The sequence below is a fragment of the Saimiri boliviensis genome, chromosome 7 (assembly GCF_048565385.1).
Source record: "Saimiri boliviensis isolate mSaiBol1 chromosome 7, mSaiBol1.pri, whole genome shotgun sequence".
Classification (NCBI taxonomy): domain Eukaryota; kingdom Metazoa; phylum Chordata; class Mammalia; order Primates; family Cebidae; genus Saimiri; species Saimiri boliviensis.
In genome coordinates, this window is record NC_133455.1 from 73456231 (window position 1) to 73472106 (window position 15876).

General features: G+C 38.5%; 1 protein-coding gene across 2 annotated transcripts in view; it reads right to left on the reverse strand.

The window, feature by feature from the left end:
- Positions 1 to 1370: 1370 nt before the first annotated feature.
- Positions 1371 to 15876, reverse strand: part of LRIG3 (leucine rich repeats and immunoglobulin like domains 3) — a 50681-nt gene continuing 36175 nt past the window's right edge. The window contains exons 12-19 of one of the 2 annotated variants that reach the window (XM_010337260.3): positions 15513 to 15676; positions 13225 to 13545; positions 11515 to 11796; positions 9817 to 10269; positions 8865 to 9023; positions 6826 to 6972; positions 6451 to 6726; positions 1371 to 4879 (exon numbers count right to left, since the gene is read on the reverse strand). In XM_010337260.3, the coding sequence (XP_010335562.2) occupies positions 4635 to 4879; positions 6451 to 6726; positions 6826 to 6972; positions 8865 to 9023; positions 9817 to 10269; positions 11515 to 11796; positions 13225 to 13545; positions 15513 to 15676 (2047 nt within the window). In that variant the 3' untranslated portion in view covers positions 1371 to 4634. The remainder of the gene's footprint in view (positions 4880 to 6450; positions 6727 to 6825; positions 6973 to 8864; positions 9024 to 9816; positions 10270 to 11514; positions 11797 to 13224; positions 13546 to 15512; positions 15677 to 15876) is intronic. The other variant, XM_074402816.1, reaches the window with a different exon arrangement.

Here is a 15876-nt window from a genome sequence, read left to right on the forward strand (position 1 = left end):
TTAGTAAACTGCACAAGTTGATTTCTGGCTAAGTGCCCACACATCATCTAATTCATCATGTGATCACACTGCTAAGTGCTACACTGTGATTGGCAAAAAATACAGAACTTTTTACTTCATTTCTTCATAGAAAGTAACTGATTAACATAGAGGTTAACTGTTTTTAGTATTTCTTATACAATGACATAACAGCTGGTTTAGTAACTACCTGCTTCCCTGTGATTTTCTCAGATGGTTCACAGAGTTCTATGGGAAAACAGCTATCATGCTTGGGGTAAAAGCAAAAGAACTGGATTCTGCCAAGTGAGAAAGAAGAAAAAAACATTTCAGGACAAAGAGTCTGTCATCTATCTAGTACTTTCTTGAGATAATATTTGTCTTATTAATATTATAATAACCACAGCAAGTAACATAGCACCTAGCACAGTAGCCACTCAAATGTTTGCAGATCTAAAGATGAGATAATCCATACAATGATTTTTAGTTTCTAAAAGGACACAGTGCACAGGGGCAGATAAGGAGTACTGTATGGTCAAAACATTCAGGGGTGATGAGAGCATGGCTGGAAGGGTGTGCTTGGATGTGTACAAACGGTCTTATATTCCACAACTAGGATTTAAAATTGGTCATCAAAGGTTTTTAAACAGGGAGGTGACCCATTCAGATTTACTTTAGAAAAGTATTTCCAGTGACAGCAAAGACAATGGATTGGATAAAACAAGGGAGGAGAAGACAGGTTAAAACATTGCTACAAAAGAGAGATAAGGGGCTGAACTGCAGCTGTGTTAGTGGGATAAGAGGGAAGGTATCATCTGCCTTGAGAAAACCCAGGAGCAAAACCAACGGGAATGGTGATTACTGATGATTAAATCAGAAAGAGAGCACCAGAACTGTAACGGCTGTGGAATGCAGGTGAAGAAAAGAGATAATTAGCTTAGCCAGGGACCTGCTGGTGAGGTGCACGTACCACTGCCAGGTAGTACAGTTAGAAAGCAAACATTCAGAGAGAGTCACTGCCAGGTACAGGGGTCTACTGAGCTACAGCATTTAACACACTGATAATAAGTATTTATTCATGAACCTGCTTCCTGTCCCACTGATAGTAAGATTTTATTCATTTTTCACATCACCAGAGCATAAGAAATGTTTAAAACTCAAGTGTATCGTTTCCAAATTTCAACTCTGCACTGTACTTCAATAAAAATAAAGCCACAGGAAGTAATCTCGAAATAATCACCAAAACAACTACAATAACCTCATAAAAGTATTACTGAAAAAAAAAAAGAGTAAGAAAAAAAATTAAACCTGTAAAATAGAAGCCAAAGTTCAACATGAAACCCAACAAAGGTATATAAAAAATTATAGAAGCAAGAAGTATTCAGTTGTGAATTCCTTTGTCATATTCTTTAAAATATATTCTTAAAATATCTTTAATTAAAACATGTAATTTTAATGAAAAGCTCCCTGTGAATGTTGGTTTAACTTTTCTGGTATTCATGGGGATCAACCATCATATAGGCAGATATGGAATCCAGATCTGACACTAAAAAAAATAGAAACGAAAAACCAACTTGCAATTTTTAAGATAGTAAGAATGAACTTGATAAATTGTGCAATCTCAATCCACAATATAGACTTTCATAAGTTTAATTTCATAATAATGTACCTTGAGTAAAATAAAACACTTTTGTCAAAAGACATCCCATTAACAGATTTTTCAACAACAACAAAAACCAAATGGCCCAAGATATTGGGATAATTCAGAAAATATGTGGGCAAAATCTCTTCTCTATTAAAATAAAATACCAGTGAAAATATTTCTGTGCCATTTTAGGTCACATTTGGGATGAAGCAAGACAATTATTTCAGTGCTTTCCTATTACACATTAGTTTAAGAAATGTCCCATGAAAATGGTAAGTTCTGGCACCTAGATATTTCTGGAGTATGAAAATTATTCAGTTCATGAAGACACTGTACTTCTCTTTGAGGACTAATTGTTTTCTTGGCAGGGTATTGTGTTATCCAATGTGTTAATAGAATGCTGTCTTAAACAATGAATTCTAAATTATCCTATTACATAAATTTGATCATTACAGATTGCAAGAGTGAGAAGGACAGCTCAGGCATTTTGCAATGACATTTGGTTCCCATTCTCTTGAAGAATACCAGTGTAGCACATCTGTCATAATATTGATAATAAATTACTTCCTATCACATTGAATTAAAATAAATAGAGCCTCCCAAGTGTGTACAAACACCAAACCACTTTCCTTTCTTCTGTCAGTCTTTAAAAAGTAGTATGGCTCTATTTTAAGAAATAACTTTTGGTTTCCTTCTGTAGAAAGGCTGTGAAAATAAATTATATATATTCCAGATACTTAAGTTTCATAAAATTTTGCCAGAACTAAGAAGTACGTCTTTCCCAATATCCTACAAAACAGGTAAGATTATACATAGTAACTATCTTAATAGTGCCAATAGTGGAATTAAGATAAAAATAATACAGAAATTTTGTGAACATCTATTAAGATATGTTATACATGAACTCATATCAAAAAGCATAGGATGATTAAGCTAGAATTTTTAAGCATTCCTTCAAGCAATGTGACATTTATCTACATTAGGCTTTTAACCTTGAGTCTATGTTATTTTAGGATATCTTACCACCTACTAGATTCATTTTGTCAATTCAATATGGAGTCTCAAAATCATATATATTCTTTTCCTGCAACTGTCAAAGAGAAATCAAGTTCCTACTCTTTCTCCAGATAGTTAAGATTACATCTAATCCACAAGGTGTAGCACATGCCACAGTAAAAGGGTAAAATCATACTGATGTAGAGTGAATCTAATTTTTGAATTTCAGGTGTTAATGATTTAAACCTTTGTGCTCAGCATAGAAAAATTAAATCTTTTAAAATTAGTTCATAATCACCGAAAATGCCCCATCTGGCAATAATGAAGACAAACTAACAATAAAATTTCAAAAATCTGGCAACACCATCAAGACAAAGCCCATGAAATTACTTCTCTGTACTTAGTCACTGGTGGTCCAAGGAAGGATCAGCATCCTGTCTTGGACTCTGGCATCTAAATTAAAGCAGGAAAATTGACTGCAATCTGGGTTCCAGGCTTCTGGCTTACAAACAAAGCTCTAAACTCACTAAAAGCAGAAAGACTTTACCCCCAACATATTCTCTAAGAATCTGCTTTTTGAATAGCTGCTTTCAATTTAGTTCAAAGACAAGACAATGGCATAAATTCACACCTTCGAGGTCAGCTAATTTTTAAAGCTTATTGTGCTATATTAACTCTTTTTGTGTCAATTTGAGCAAGGAGGTTTTTCTTTATACATATGAACTAGAACTTACTAAAGAAGAAAAAAGTTTTATAATCTGAATTATTAAACTGAATTTTTTTTCCATTCGATTACTTTGAATTGTGTCATCTAGTTTTGAAAATATAGTTATATTCATTTTTCTATGTAGATATGTCTGTCATATAAATTACATATTTAACTAGTACTGTTTTAAAACAAATGTTTTAAATAGTTTTACGTGCGTAAGCAACAGATTTGCTACTTAGTTTTTAACCAAACCTTAATGATCAAAGAAAATATTTTGGTAATTGTTAAAGAATGCTGAAAAACAGCTTAAGAGTACCATTTATATACAAACTACTCTTCAGCAGAAAATCAATAAAAACAGAAAGCAATTCCAGCAGCATCTCATTATAACCTGGAACAGTGCATGAAAGTCCACCTCTGCTATAGCCATTTTAGCTATAGACATGTACAATAAAACACTCGCTTGTTGTAAGAAAAGAGATGGCAAATGTGAAACTACTTGGATAAGCATAAGGCATTAGACCACATAAGGCATTACTATAATTAAAGAAACATGAATTGAGCAGTGATTTAAGGAACGGCAGTTGTACTATACCAGATCATAATCACAAATCTTTTTTTGTTCATAGATTTAGAAATGAATTAATGTACCTTAAATCTCTGTAGCTCCTTCTTGTTTACAATTGTGCTTTCACATGCACAATCTGATTTGAATCTGTTAACAATCCTAGGAGGTAGAAAGAACAGTCATTGTTGTTCATACTTTAATGGGCTAAATGTAATTCCCATCAATTTGAGACATGATAATGTGAACTAATTAAGCCTAAAATGTGTGGAAAATAAAACTGTTATTGTATAAATGGGCTTGGCATCAAATTGACACATTTTATTAAATATAATGTGCAAAATATAATGAAATAACCTCTATTCAAAAACAGTACAAGGCAGTTATTATTTCAAATGCTTTAGTAACTCATTTTCAATAAAAAGAAATCTGGCATTATAAAAATACATAAAATAATCATGATTTATGTCATTAATTTACATAAGATACTTTTTTGCATAAAACAAAGTTATAAAATAGTTTTAAAAGGTATTCTTATATGAGCATTATTCCCAGTATAAAAATTTTCATAACTTTTTGTAATTTTGGTTCATCTGTATAAATAAAGCATTTTTAACCTTTTAAAATTCACAACTCCATTTTAAAAACATAAGATTCTCTCTCTTTTAAATAAAAGTTCACTTGAGGTAGTATGTTAAGGTTTTCCTTTGGTCTCATTCAGTCTATGTGTCCAAGTCGTAAGACTGAAAATCTGGAGTCCTGTAGTTTTCTAAAGTCTGTTTAAAGGTACAAATGTGATTTTCTTCTTGAAAATCTGTCCTTTCTTTCCCATCTTCCTCTGACCCAGAGTCCAAGTCTGGGGAAGAATGAGCTTTCAAATAAGAGGCTCTTGGCTGACAATCTGATGGCTGTCCAAAGCTTGAATAGGCATCTAGGTGAGGTCTCCTAAGAGCTTTCCCAAATGTACCTGAAAGAAAGAAACACCTTGAGCACATGGGTCCCTTTGCTAGCATGTGAATCAATAAAACCAACTGCAAATGAAGAAACTTCTTACCCCATGAATAAGAATAAATGTTTTCTACAAGTCCACATTACGGTACTCATATGCATGTACATCTGTGTTACAAATAGATCAATTCCAGAATGGAGCAAAAGACATTTGCCCTCCCTCATATTTACATTCCCTGAACAAATGCATCTATTCTTTATCATATCTCATGACCTGTAGTAATGTTAGTGGTCATGCAATAAAGGTCCCTAAGTTCCCCAATATAAGTTTCCCGATATCCCAGCTGAAAGCCCACAGATTTTGATGAAGGGTACAGTACGCTGGACAGTATGATCCAAGCTAACTGGGCGTGAATATAGAAATTTTCTTTCGCTGGGCGCGGTGGCTCAAGCCTGTAATCCCAGCACTTTGGGAGGCCGAGGCGGGCGGATCACGAGGTCGAGAGATCGAGACCATCCTGGTCAACATGGTGAAACCCCGTCTCTACTAAAAGTGCAAAAAATTAGCTGGGCATGGTGGCATGTGCCTGTAATCCCAGCCACTCAGGAGGCTGAGGCAGGAGAACTGCCTGAGCCCAGGAGGCGGAGGTTGCGGTGAGCCGAGATCGCGCCATTGCACTCCAGCCTGGGTAACAAGGGCGAAACTCCGTCTCAAAAAAAAAAAAAAAAAAAAAAAAAAAGAAATTTTCTTTCAAAATAAACCTATGTCTTGACCTTTCTTTATTAATTGTAGCAAAATATTACTCAATTGAATCAAATTCTTGCCTCAGTCATACAAAACATATTATTTTCCTTTTTTTCTAAAAAGGAATATAAATAATTATGCTGTGATAAAACATTTCTTAGAAGCTAGGTAAAATATTCGAAAAATCTTTTTTTTTTTTTTTTTTTGGTCAACATGGCAAGTTGTAGCTGATATTCCCATCTCTCTCTGCTCGGTGAAAAGATGACCTCAGCTCTTCCATCCCACTGTACCCATGCATCAGACCAAAAAATCCACAACCTAATCTTGGTGCCAGCCAGCATCTAATACCACCGACTTGGGCCTTAAAGCTGGTATTTTTTGCCAAAGGTAGTCTAGCTTGTCGGACTAGCAGTTGTTGCTAGGTAGGATGCTGTTTTCCACCCTTCGACTGTGGGTTCAGTTGGAAGCCACCAGACATACCAAACCACAATCATGCAGAGCACACAACTCCACCCCAAAGGCCGTGGGAGCCCGAAACCACTTTTTCCACATGGCTGACAAGCTGAGCTCCTAAGTCATCCCCAAACTCTTGAAGTAGATGCCACACACAGTGCTACCCAGAAAGCTCCTGAGGCTTAGTTATAAATTAAACACATCATCAAGTAAAATCCCATCTCAGACGTTGCTTTTGGAAGCCTTTACGCTAACTAGTAGGATGTCATGGCAGCACCATGGAAGAAACCATTTCTTACCAGTTTGACATTCAAAGCTCTCACTGATCTCTCACACTCAGCTTACAGAGTATGGATCCTCAGATGAGGTACCTGATAACCTAATAAACTTACCCATGAAAGAATTACTCGAGGCAATCGACGCTGGCTCTGGATTTGCACTAAAATCTAAAGAGGACTTGTTTAGACACAGATTTTTCATTCCGGGTCCTTCGTTTTGAGAGTAACTAGCGTTAAGTAGCTTCCTCATATGTGGAGGCCACGCAACATTACTGAAGCTCCGTTCGCAGGACTCTTCTGAAGGATGAGAACATGGATAGCACTCCTTTTTCTTTATGTAACTGGGCTCACAGTGGTCCATTAAAGCTGTTCTTGGGTCAGGACTGCAACCTTTTTAATTTGGGGGTAATAACAGAAGGAGATGACAGTTAGCACATCTAGAAGTCTCTCTATGAAACAGAACTGTACTCAGGCAAGAAAACCACCGACCTGTATAATACACTTCAAAAGGATCTGAGCCATACACATTTCCCTTCAAATACACGGGGCCTGTGGTTCCCAAAAAGGGACAAAGGAACGGATCTGTGGTGGCAGCTTCCACATCAGCTTCACTGCTATTGTCAATATGGCAGGTCCCTTTAAAACAAAAATCTTAGTCACTGATCCAAGTATTCAAGTGCCATTCAACATTCTCTCCGGTTTTGGCATTTTTTATATGTATAGATGAAAGTATGACTAGAACATCATAGAGACAAAAAAAAATGTGCAGAAATTTACAGTAAGGTTTTAAAAAATGTATGAGAATTCTCGATTACCCACTGTGCTAGGTGTGCTGGCCTTATTGCTCACTTGGTTTCTAAGGGAATCTAATGTGTGTGGATCCTCTAGCCAAAGTAGCCATGGTCTGAATCACATACCATCAGCACTGCCCCCTTCTTACAAAAGGTCCCAGATGACCAGAACCAGGATTGGCACTTGGCCAATGGCCTCTTAATGCCCATCTCAAAGATAAGCTCAGCTAAACATATCATCTCATGGGTATTTGAACCAAACAACACAGAAATGATACGCCATTTACTTCTGGACATAGCAGGTGAAGAATAAGTGGTATCATCAGGGTCAGAGATGTCATGATGGGTCATATGCCTGGAAAGCAGAAACTGGGCCGTGAAAGGTGGTGGTCTGAGAGAAAAGCAAATGTAGAATGTGAGGTAATAATGCTGGTGGCCCAGAGCTGCTCTGAAAACAGCCTCATCTAGGCAGCCTGGCACCATTATGCCCCAATTCTGTCTTTTTAGATGTTCCTTAAGTGTCTTTTCAGTTAATCCCATTATAGTTTAATGAGCTTGGGTCTCTACTCTTTGCCATTTAATGGTTCTAACCAGAATGCTCAGGTCTATGCTCAGATCTTCTAACTCTCTGCCCTCTATCACTGCCTTGCCAAGCACTTTTAGTTGATCTCACCACTGACTAAACTGTGAAACTGAAAACAAATATACTTCTCTTCCCAGTACAATGTCTGGCACAGAGCATAGAATACTTAAGGGAAAAGGTGGTCATATATTTTAGAATAACATCGATAGCTTCCACTTGCTAAGCCCTTAATATGTGCCTAGCACCATGTAGTTTTCCATTTTCATTTCATTTGTACAACTACCTCATCGAAAAGTCCTGTACATGCCCCACGGCACATGGAGTCTAGGTAGGAGGAGTTGGTCTTGTACCAAACTTGTGCTCCTGTATTATGCTGTCTCATCATTATTCTCAAAGTCATGCAGCATTTAAAGCAAGGGTCAGATTTAGACCTCTGAAAGAGGCTGGGTGCAGTGGCTCACGCCTGTAATCCCAGCACTTTAGGAGGCCAAGGTGGGCAGATGACCTGAGGTCAGGGGTTCAAGATGAGCCTGGCCAACATGGCAAAATCCCATCTCTACTAAAAATAAAAAATAAAAATTAAAAAAAAAATTAGCCAGGCATAGTGGCACGTGGCTGCAATCCCAGTTACTCAGGAGCCTGAGGCAGGAGAATGGCTTGAACCCGAGAAGCAGAGGTTGCAGTGAGCTAAGACCGCACCACGGCACTCCAGCCTGGGTGACAAAGCGAGACTTCATCTCAAAAAATAATAAGAAAAATAAATAAATAAATTTAAAAAATAGACTTCTTAAAGAGAACAATGCAAACCATTTGACTTTAAAGCCCATTCATGTAACCAGTTAGTATCACTTAAGGAAGGAGAATACTCAGGGCCAAAGAACATTTATAACATCACGGAAATACTAGATTGCATGGAATAATTAAATTTCTCTAAACCTACTGGTCTTTTTTTAATTGTCAGAAACAAAGATTTTTTTTTTTCCTAGTATTTAAGAGAAGGGTCTAGAACTATACAATCTTAGCATTGCTAGTGATGTTGGGCCAGGTCCTAAATGTCAGTGTAATCCATGCATTGTGAAAATGAGTATCATATCTGAGCCTTCCATTATAAGACTACAAAACAATTACAGCCCACGTTCATTTTAAATACATACCACTACTGTCATGTCGTGGTAAGAAAAATCCGGCACCTGAAGATGTGACAAACTGGTGGTGGCTTCCACTTTCTGAAGAGATGTACCCATCCTGCCTGTCAGCTAATGTTCCCTGAGATGACAGGTAACTAGGAATATCTGCTGGCAAGTTGGTCTCATCTGTAATAAAACAGTAGCATTTTATTAACCAAGAAGGACCATAATTGTCCCAAAGGCATCCCATAGGCATAGACTATTTTGGCTTCTGTATACATCAAATTAGGGGTTATCAACTCTGGCAAAACCATCTTGATTGTACAGTATTCTGGAAAGGCAATTAGGGCTTTGCTGCTCTGGGAAGTATAAACTGATTGTCTATTTTATCACCCACTGCATGCACCTCCCAAATTTCAAAACAACAGTTTTTAAAGGGTTTTTTTTTAAAGATGAAGGCTTAAGAATTTTCATGGGACAGTATGTAGGCTCTCAAATTAAGCGTGATTACTGCCATATTCCCTGCTTAATATTATTAATCAATATCTGACTTTGCACATACGAATCAAGTCACAGCTCCTCTTCCACTGATAACTAAAATCCCACCTAACTACACGCACATACGCATACACGAGACACACAAACACTGCAGAGAGTGAACCTCATCATTAAGAGGCTTTACTGGTTCTCCATCACTATCTTATGAAGGAGTCAGAAATATTTTAGTCAGTGACTTGGATTTTATCTTACAGCCACAGGATATTCTGATGTCATTTTAACAAAAAGTATTAATCTTCAAACATCAGCTTTATTTGGGGCTGGAGTGTTATTTTTAGCGAACCATATTTCTGCAGCTTGAAACAAATGAGTCACCCTTCTGGGATGAACTCAGACTGCAAGACACACCTTCTAGAAGTATTTGCAGAACCACAAATACACATGACTCCCGTGACCTGTTGCCAAGCTTCTGTTTACACACCTGTGTTGGTAATGCTGCAATCTTCATTCCTCCGCCTTGTGTGGTATATGATGACCACCCAAACGAGTGATGTGCCCACCACACAGCAAACCACGGCTATGATCACGACACCCACAGTGGCCCATCCGTCATCGTCTAACGACGGGGCAGTCATCTGAGGGGAGTCGCAGGTCGGAGTGGGGATCACACTGAGGCGCACATTTCCTCTCTCCGTGCCAAGGGTATTGGACATCTCACACGTGTATTTCCCAGCATCGCTGACGTCTGAGTCCACAATAATCAGAAGCTGATTACCTGCTGCAAAAAAGTGCCTCTCAGTTACCAGCAAAGGGCTATCATCTTTGGTCCAGTTCAGTCTCGGGGGAGGGCTTCCTCCAGCAATGCACTGTAGGACGGCCGTTTCTCCCTTGGTTACAGTTCGGTCCAACAGAGGCCGCAAAAATGATGGCGTTTCTGAAATAACAAGTTATGCTTTTAATTTCCCAAATAAAATTTAGTTTCCATATCATAAAATGTAGCATTTAAATTTATTCAAATTGCAACCTAAAATTTTATTCTCCCACAACTTACTGGACATGCTTTTTTAAGAGCCTAAACATACACAACATTCAGTATTTCACTATTCTGCTTTTACTCATAATGACAGTTAAGTATAATAGTTACTATTTTTAAAATTTCAACTTCCCTCACTTTTGCAAAAGTCAGGAAACTGGTGGTGGAGGGGCAGGGGGAGAGTGGGAAACAAAACCTTTTTTAAACATAGAAAGTATAAAAATAATTTCAAGCACAAGGGTATGTTGACGAATAAAAAAATCAGAATGCTTAAGTTTTTTAAGTGAAATATTTTAGGGCCAGATGCCTAGGCCTATACTAAAACTCAGACAATAATTTACTTTATTTAGTATCTTAATAGGTTACTTTAATTAGCACTTTTGAAGATACATAAATAATAATTGCGTTTACCTACTAGGTAGTTAGGTAAAAGATGAAAAAGAACTTTTACTTCCAGAGAGGTATGGTAGCCCGAGAAAAAGGGATAAGGCCTTCCTAAGTTGTTCCTACATTTTTTTTTATGAGATGGAGTCTCGCTCTGTCACCCAGGCTGGAGTGCAGTGGCAATCTCGGCTCACTGCAACTTTTGCCTCCCAGGTTCAAGTGATTCTCCTGCCTCAGCCTCCCAAGTAGCCCGGACTACAGGTGCGTGTCACCACACCCAGCTAACTTTTGTACTTTTAGTAGAGATGGAGTTTCCCCATGTTGGCCAGGATCTCTGACCTTGTGATCCGCCCGCCGCAGCCTCCCAAAGTGTTGCATGACAGGTGTGACCACCGCGCCCAGCCTCCTACATTTTTTTAATGTGTTCTTTATGGTGCTAACACTACCGACATGGACAGCACAGTGGGGAAATTAGAGGAGGGTGATCCCCCGTAAAAGGGAAAACATCACAACTTTTACTTGGCCCCTGTCTTTGGAATGGAGGGGACAAAAATTCACCTCACTGGTCAGACTTAAGGATGTCATGCACTCCCTAACTTCAAAGTGTTCAAGAGGCCGTTTGCATTAATACTTCCCAGGAAAAGGCAATGTCCCATAGATCTTCATCTCTCATTCTCACAACTTCTGGCACTTAGGGACCCTGGAGGAGCTAGTTATCTTCAAGACTGATTTAGACTATGGAATCTTAACCAATTCACCCACCTAAGACAGTCAGAGTTGCATTTGCAGAAATACTTCCTGCACTGTTCTGAGCTGTGCAGCTGTACACTCCAATGTCCTCTATCTTCACATCCACGATAAAGAACACGTCATCCTCGGGCATCACATGCATGCGTCTCTCCCGTGCAGCTGGGAAGTCTGTGCCCCCATCCTTCTGCCAGGCTATCTGTGGGGCTGGGTGCCCCACAGCAGCACATTCCAAGCGTGCCATGGCCCCAGCTCGTATGGTGAGGTCCATGGGGGTCTTGGTGAATGAGGGAAGCACTGAAATCAGAGAAACAATATAGGCATTAGCAGGATCGAGTCTTAGAGGTTCACTTGCATTCCTTTTTATTTTTTTGTTTGATGCTTACAGATTGTCCCTGACACAGATTGGGCAAGGGTTAATTCCAATTTCAAGTTAAGGAAACTAAAGTTGAGATGGAAAGATTAAAAGGCTTTCTCAAGGTTACAGATACAGAAACAACGAAGTCAGGATAAACCACAGGTCACCTGATTCTCAGAATGAAGGTCTTTATGCTATATTCTGCCACTTTTTAGTTTCCTCAATAATGAATTGTGAGATCTTGGGCATGTCAATTAATCTCTTTGTACCCTGACCACTCGCTTCATCTATTTTTTTTAAAAGTACCTCCTGGTAGCTCTAACATTGTGACTTTTAAGATACACGTTTTGCCCTACAATTTAAACTCAAAACTGTTCTATGTGGCAGGCCACAGCCATCATTTGTTGAGTGAATGCATTAAAGAATCATATTCGAAATCTTCTACCACGGCAGACACAGATAAATGGTAAAGTGGCGAGGATCGTACTGTAAAACTGTATACCTACCACACAAACAAGAAAAGAATTCTATTAACAGTAGCTAACACTGCATTCTACCTTGCAGCCATGTTGCTATATCCTCTACACACATTATTTTACTGAATAGGCATAATGCCTCCAGGGGAAGGACTTATTTTTCCCTAATTGAAAGAGGTGTAACTAGAGGCTGTGATGTGAAGTAACCTGTGAGAATCACGCAGCCACACGCGGGAGTGGCAGGAATCACACACAGATCTCTGAATTAAAGGCAGTGTGCATCCAACGTGATGCTTTGCAGCTTCCCAGATCATACAGTACACTGTAAACTCAAAGAGAAAAACATGGCCAGGTGCGGTGGCTCACGCCTGTAATCCCAACACTTTGGAAGGCTGTAGTGAGTGGGTGCTGAGGTCAGGAGTTCGAGACCAGCCTGACCAACATGGTGAAACCCTGTCTCTACTAAAAATACAAAAAATTAGAAAGGCGTGGTGACACATGCCTGTAATCCCAACTACTCAAGAGGCTGAGGCAAGAGAATCATTTGAATCCGGGAGGCGGAGATTGCAGTGAGCCGAGATCACATCACTGCACTCCAGCCTGGGTGACAGAGCGAGAATCTATCTTAAAAAAAAAAAAAAAAGAGCAAAACATGTCTGGTTCATTTCTGTGTTACTCACCACACTGAGTATGGTGTCGTCCTCAACATGATAATTGCAGGTTTAGATGCAAATAACCAAGAATCTTAATTTTGTAGAAAGAAAGGTAGGGAAAGAGTCAGGTGGGGAACTGTGAGAAGAAAGGACAGGGTTAAGATTCAGAGAGAAAAACAGGTGCTTTCTATTTCTAAAAGGTATCTTTAAATGCTAAAGGAAAAGTCAGATCACATACTATTTACTGTAAGCTTGGCTTTGACAGAGTAGGATGAACCAAAGTGATTGGAGATGACACACTGGTATTTCCCCTCACTGGCAAATTCCACCTTGCGCAGCCGAAGGATGGTGGTATACTCCATCACCTCGCCACCCTGGGCCCGGAGGTGTGCATAATTTTCCATTTCGGCGTCATGCAGTAGCTCATTGTCTTTTTTCCAAGCAAAAGTCATTGGGGAATCACTGCTGCTGGCAGCTGAGCAGATGAAACTCAAATTGGAGCCTTTTATTGCCGACTGTGTTTCTGGCTGAACCGTGATCTGGGGTTTGGGAAAATCATCTGTTCAAAATGGAGAGGAGGAGACAAAACAATGTTAAGGCTCAAGAGTCCGAATACTACTCAAATTTGAACACCAAGAAATGCAGAAACAAACAGCAGCTTAGGTTTTACCCCTTGTGTATGTTTTACAGATGGACTAGCAGGCCCTGTGTTGAAATGATACACGGGAAGAGGGTTTAAAAAGTAACTCATTCATCTCAAATACAGATGGATTCCTATTTATCAATCAGTATTACCTGAGAAGAGACTGTTATTTTGGAGCTATAGGAAAACACAGTTTATTCCTGATCCCTTATGCTTTGGTAAGCAGAAGAAAGCAGTTTAAAAAATTCCAGCCTCAGGATCATTTTTGAATGCTACTACTATCAGAAACTGCAACTGTTCCCATGTTCTCCCCAAATAAGGAATAGCAACATTAGGAAATCAAACACCAATCATAACTAATCAACAAAGATAGCCATTAATACCCCATTTACCAAAACAGAACCACTATTAAAAAGCAGTAATTTAGGTAGAGCCAGTAAGAAAAAAAAAGAAGAAAAAAAAGCTGATAGCAAAATATAAAGCATCTCTAAAACAAATTGTAAGACATTGGCTTCGGCCTGGAGCTTGGAGTGGTCAGTCCCGCGGCTGTGCTACCCTGTGAAAGCTATATTATAATTAGAGCTAAGCAACTCTTTCATTCTAAGCAGTTATTTTTAGCTCTCTGTTACTTTTTGGAAGAGTTACCTTTTTGAACTTCAGTTTCTCAGAGATCATCTTAAACCCAGAAGGAAACATCTGGGATCTACCAAAGTGTACTATCGGGGTGCTCTGAAAAAGCTTTTACATGTGTCGAATGAGTTATGGGGGATGTCTTGATAACTCCAATGCTGCTATTTTTCAATGCCATATCTGCATACTGTAACCGAAGTGGTTTATTTTCTAAATTATTCTGAAATCCTCATTTAATAAGTCAATGTTCAGATTCACAAGGAAGTGAAAAAAAACTACGGATACTATATATGTGTTTCAAAGTAATAGGGAGTTCCTATTTTGGGACTAAAAAACTATGAAATAAGGACCATGGGAAAGGAGCAGTTCAGGCCCTTGCAGACAAATGCCAAAAGCTTATTCGGATCCAAAAGCTACATCAGAAGTTTTATTTCCAGAAACTACTGGCACTGCTTAATGCTGCAACCTAAAAATATATATCATGGACAAAGCAGTTTTAAGTAAATTTTTAAATGCCAATGCAAAAGAAGGTTAATATTTTAACACACATGCTTATATAAGCAAACTCCGATTTCTTGTTTCATAAACATACTTATTTTTACAGAGGTCTCCATGGCAGCTACTAGTAAATAGCAGTAACAGGTAATAGACAGAAAACTGCACCAGAGATGAAAACTTTTCTTTAAAATCCAGATCTGCTACTTATTAGCTATGTAAAGTTTGGGTAACTAGATTTCTAATGCCGAGATTCTTGGATGCTAAAACAATGGACCTTAAAATTGTTTATAATAAATTCACATTTCCTATTGCTTGTAAATGTTTTACCTACCAATTATTTAGCAGCCCATAAATCATTAATAGCTTTCTCTTTCATGTGAGCCTCCCAACAAGCCTCAGAGTTGGGAAGAGAAGAAAAGAGGAGAGTCCCCATTTCATGGGTGCAGAGACTAGCATTTAGGGAATATAAGTTAAGTAGAAGGGCTGGGACTATCCTTCCATTCTCCCAAGATCCAATTTCATTCTGTTTCCACCAAACCATCCTGATGCCAAAACAAAGATGAAGCAATTTTAGAAAATTCTCTTTCCCATCTGTGAAATTAAAATAATCAGCAAACTACAGACCCATTTTCCTCTACCTCAGCACAAATAAAAGCTTTATAAAGAGATCATAAACCTATTCAAAACCATTATTTGGATAAACGGGAGGGAAAAAAGAAGAATAAATAAAAGGCCAGGGCAATACTTATACTCACCACACACAAAGCCATCTGGGCTAACAGCAAAAATGCTTCTTCCTTTTAGCAGCTGAGGATGGGCACAACTGGCATTTACAAAGCTCTGAAAGTTGTTTTCCGCCACCCACTGTGGAAGCCATTTTAGTTGGCAATCACACAAAAGGCTTGATGTATTTAAATGCCTGAGGAGAGTAATTACATTCAATTTGTTCTGTATGAAATGCAGATTTCTACAAGTAAACTAAACCCAAGTAAATATTAACAAAGCAATGAATCTGGAAACTGAACACACACATCCCATGGAATAAGTACTCTACATTCCATTTTAAAATACGGAGACCTTATCTGGCATGATTTTCTGTTGTTCTTACTGCCCTACTGA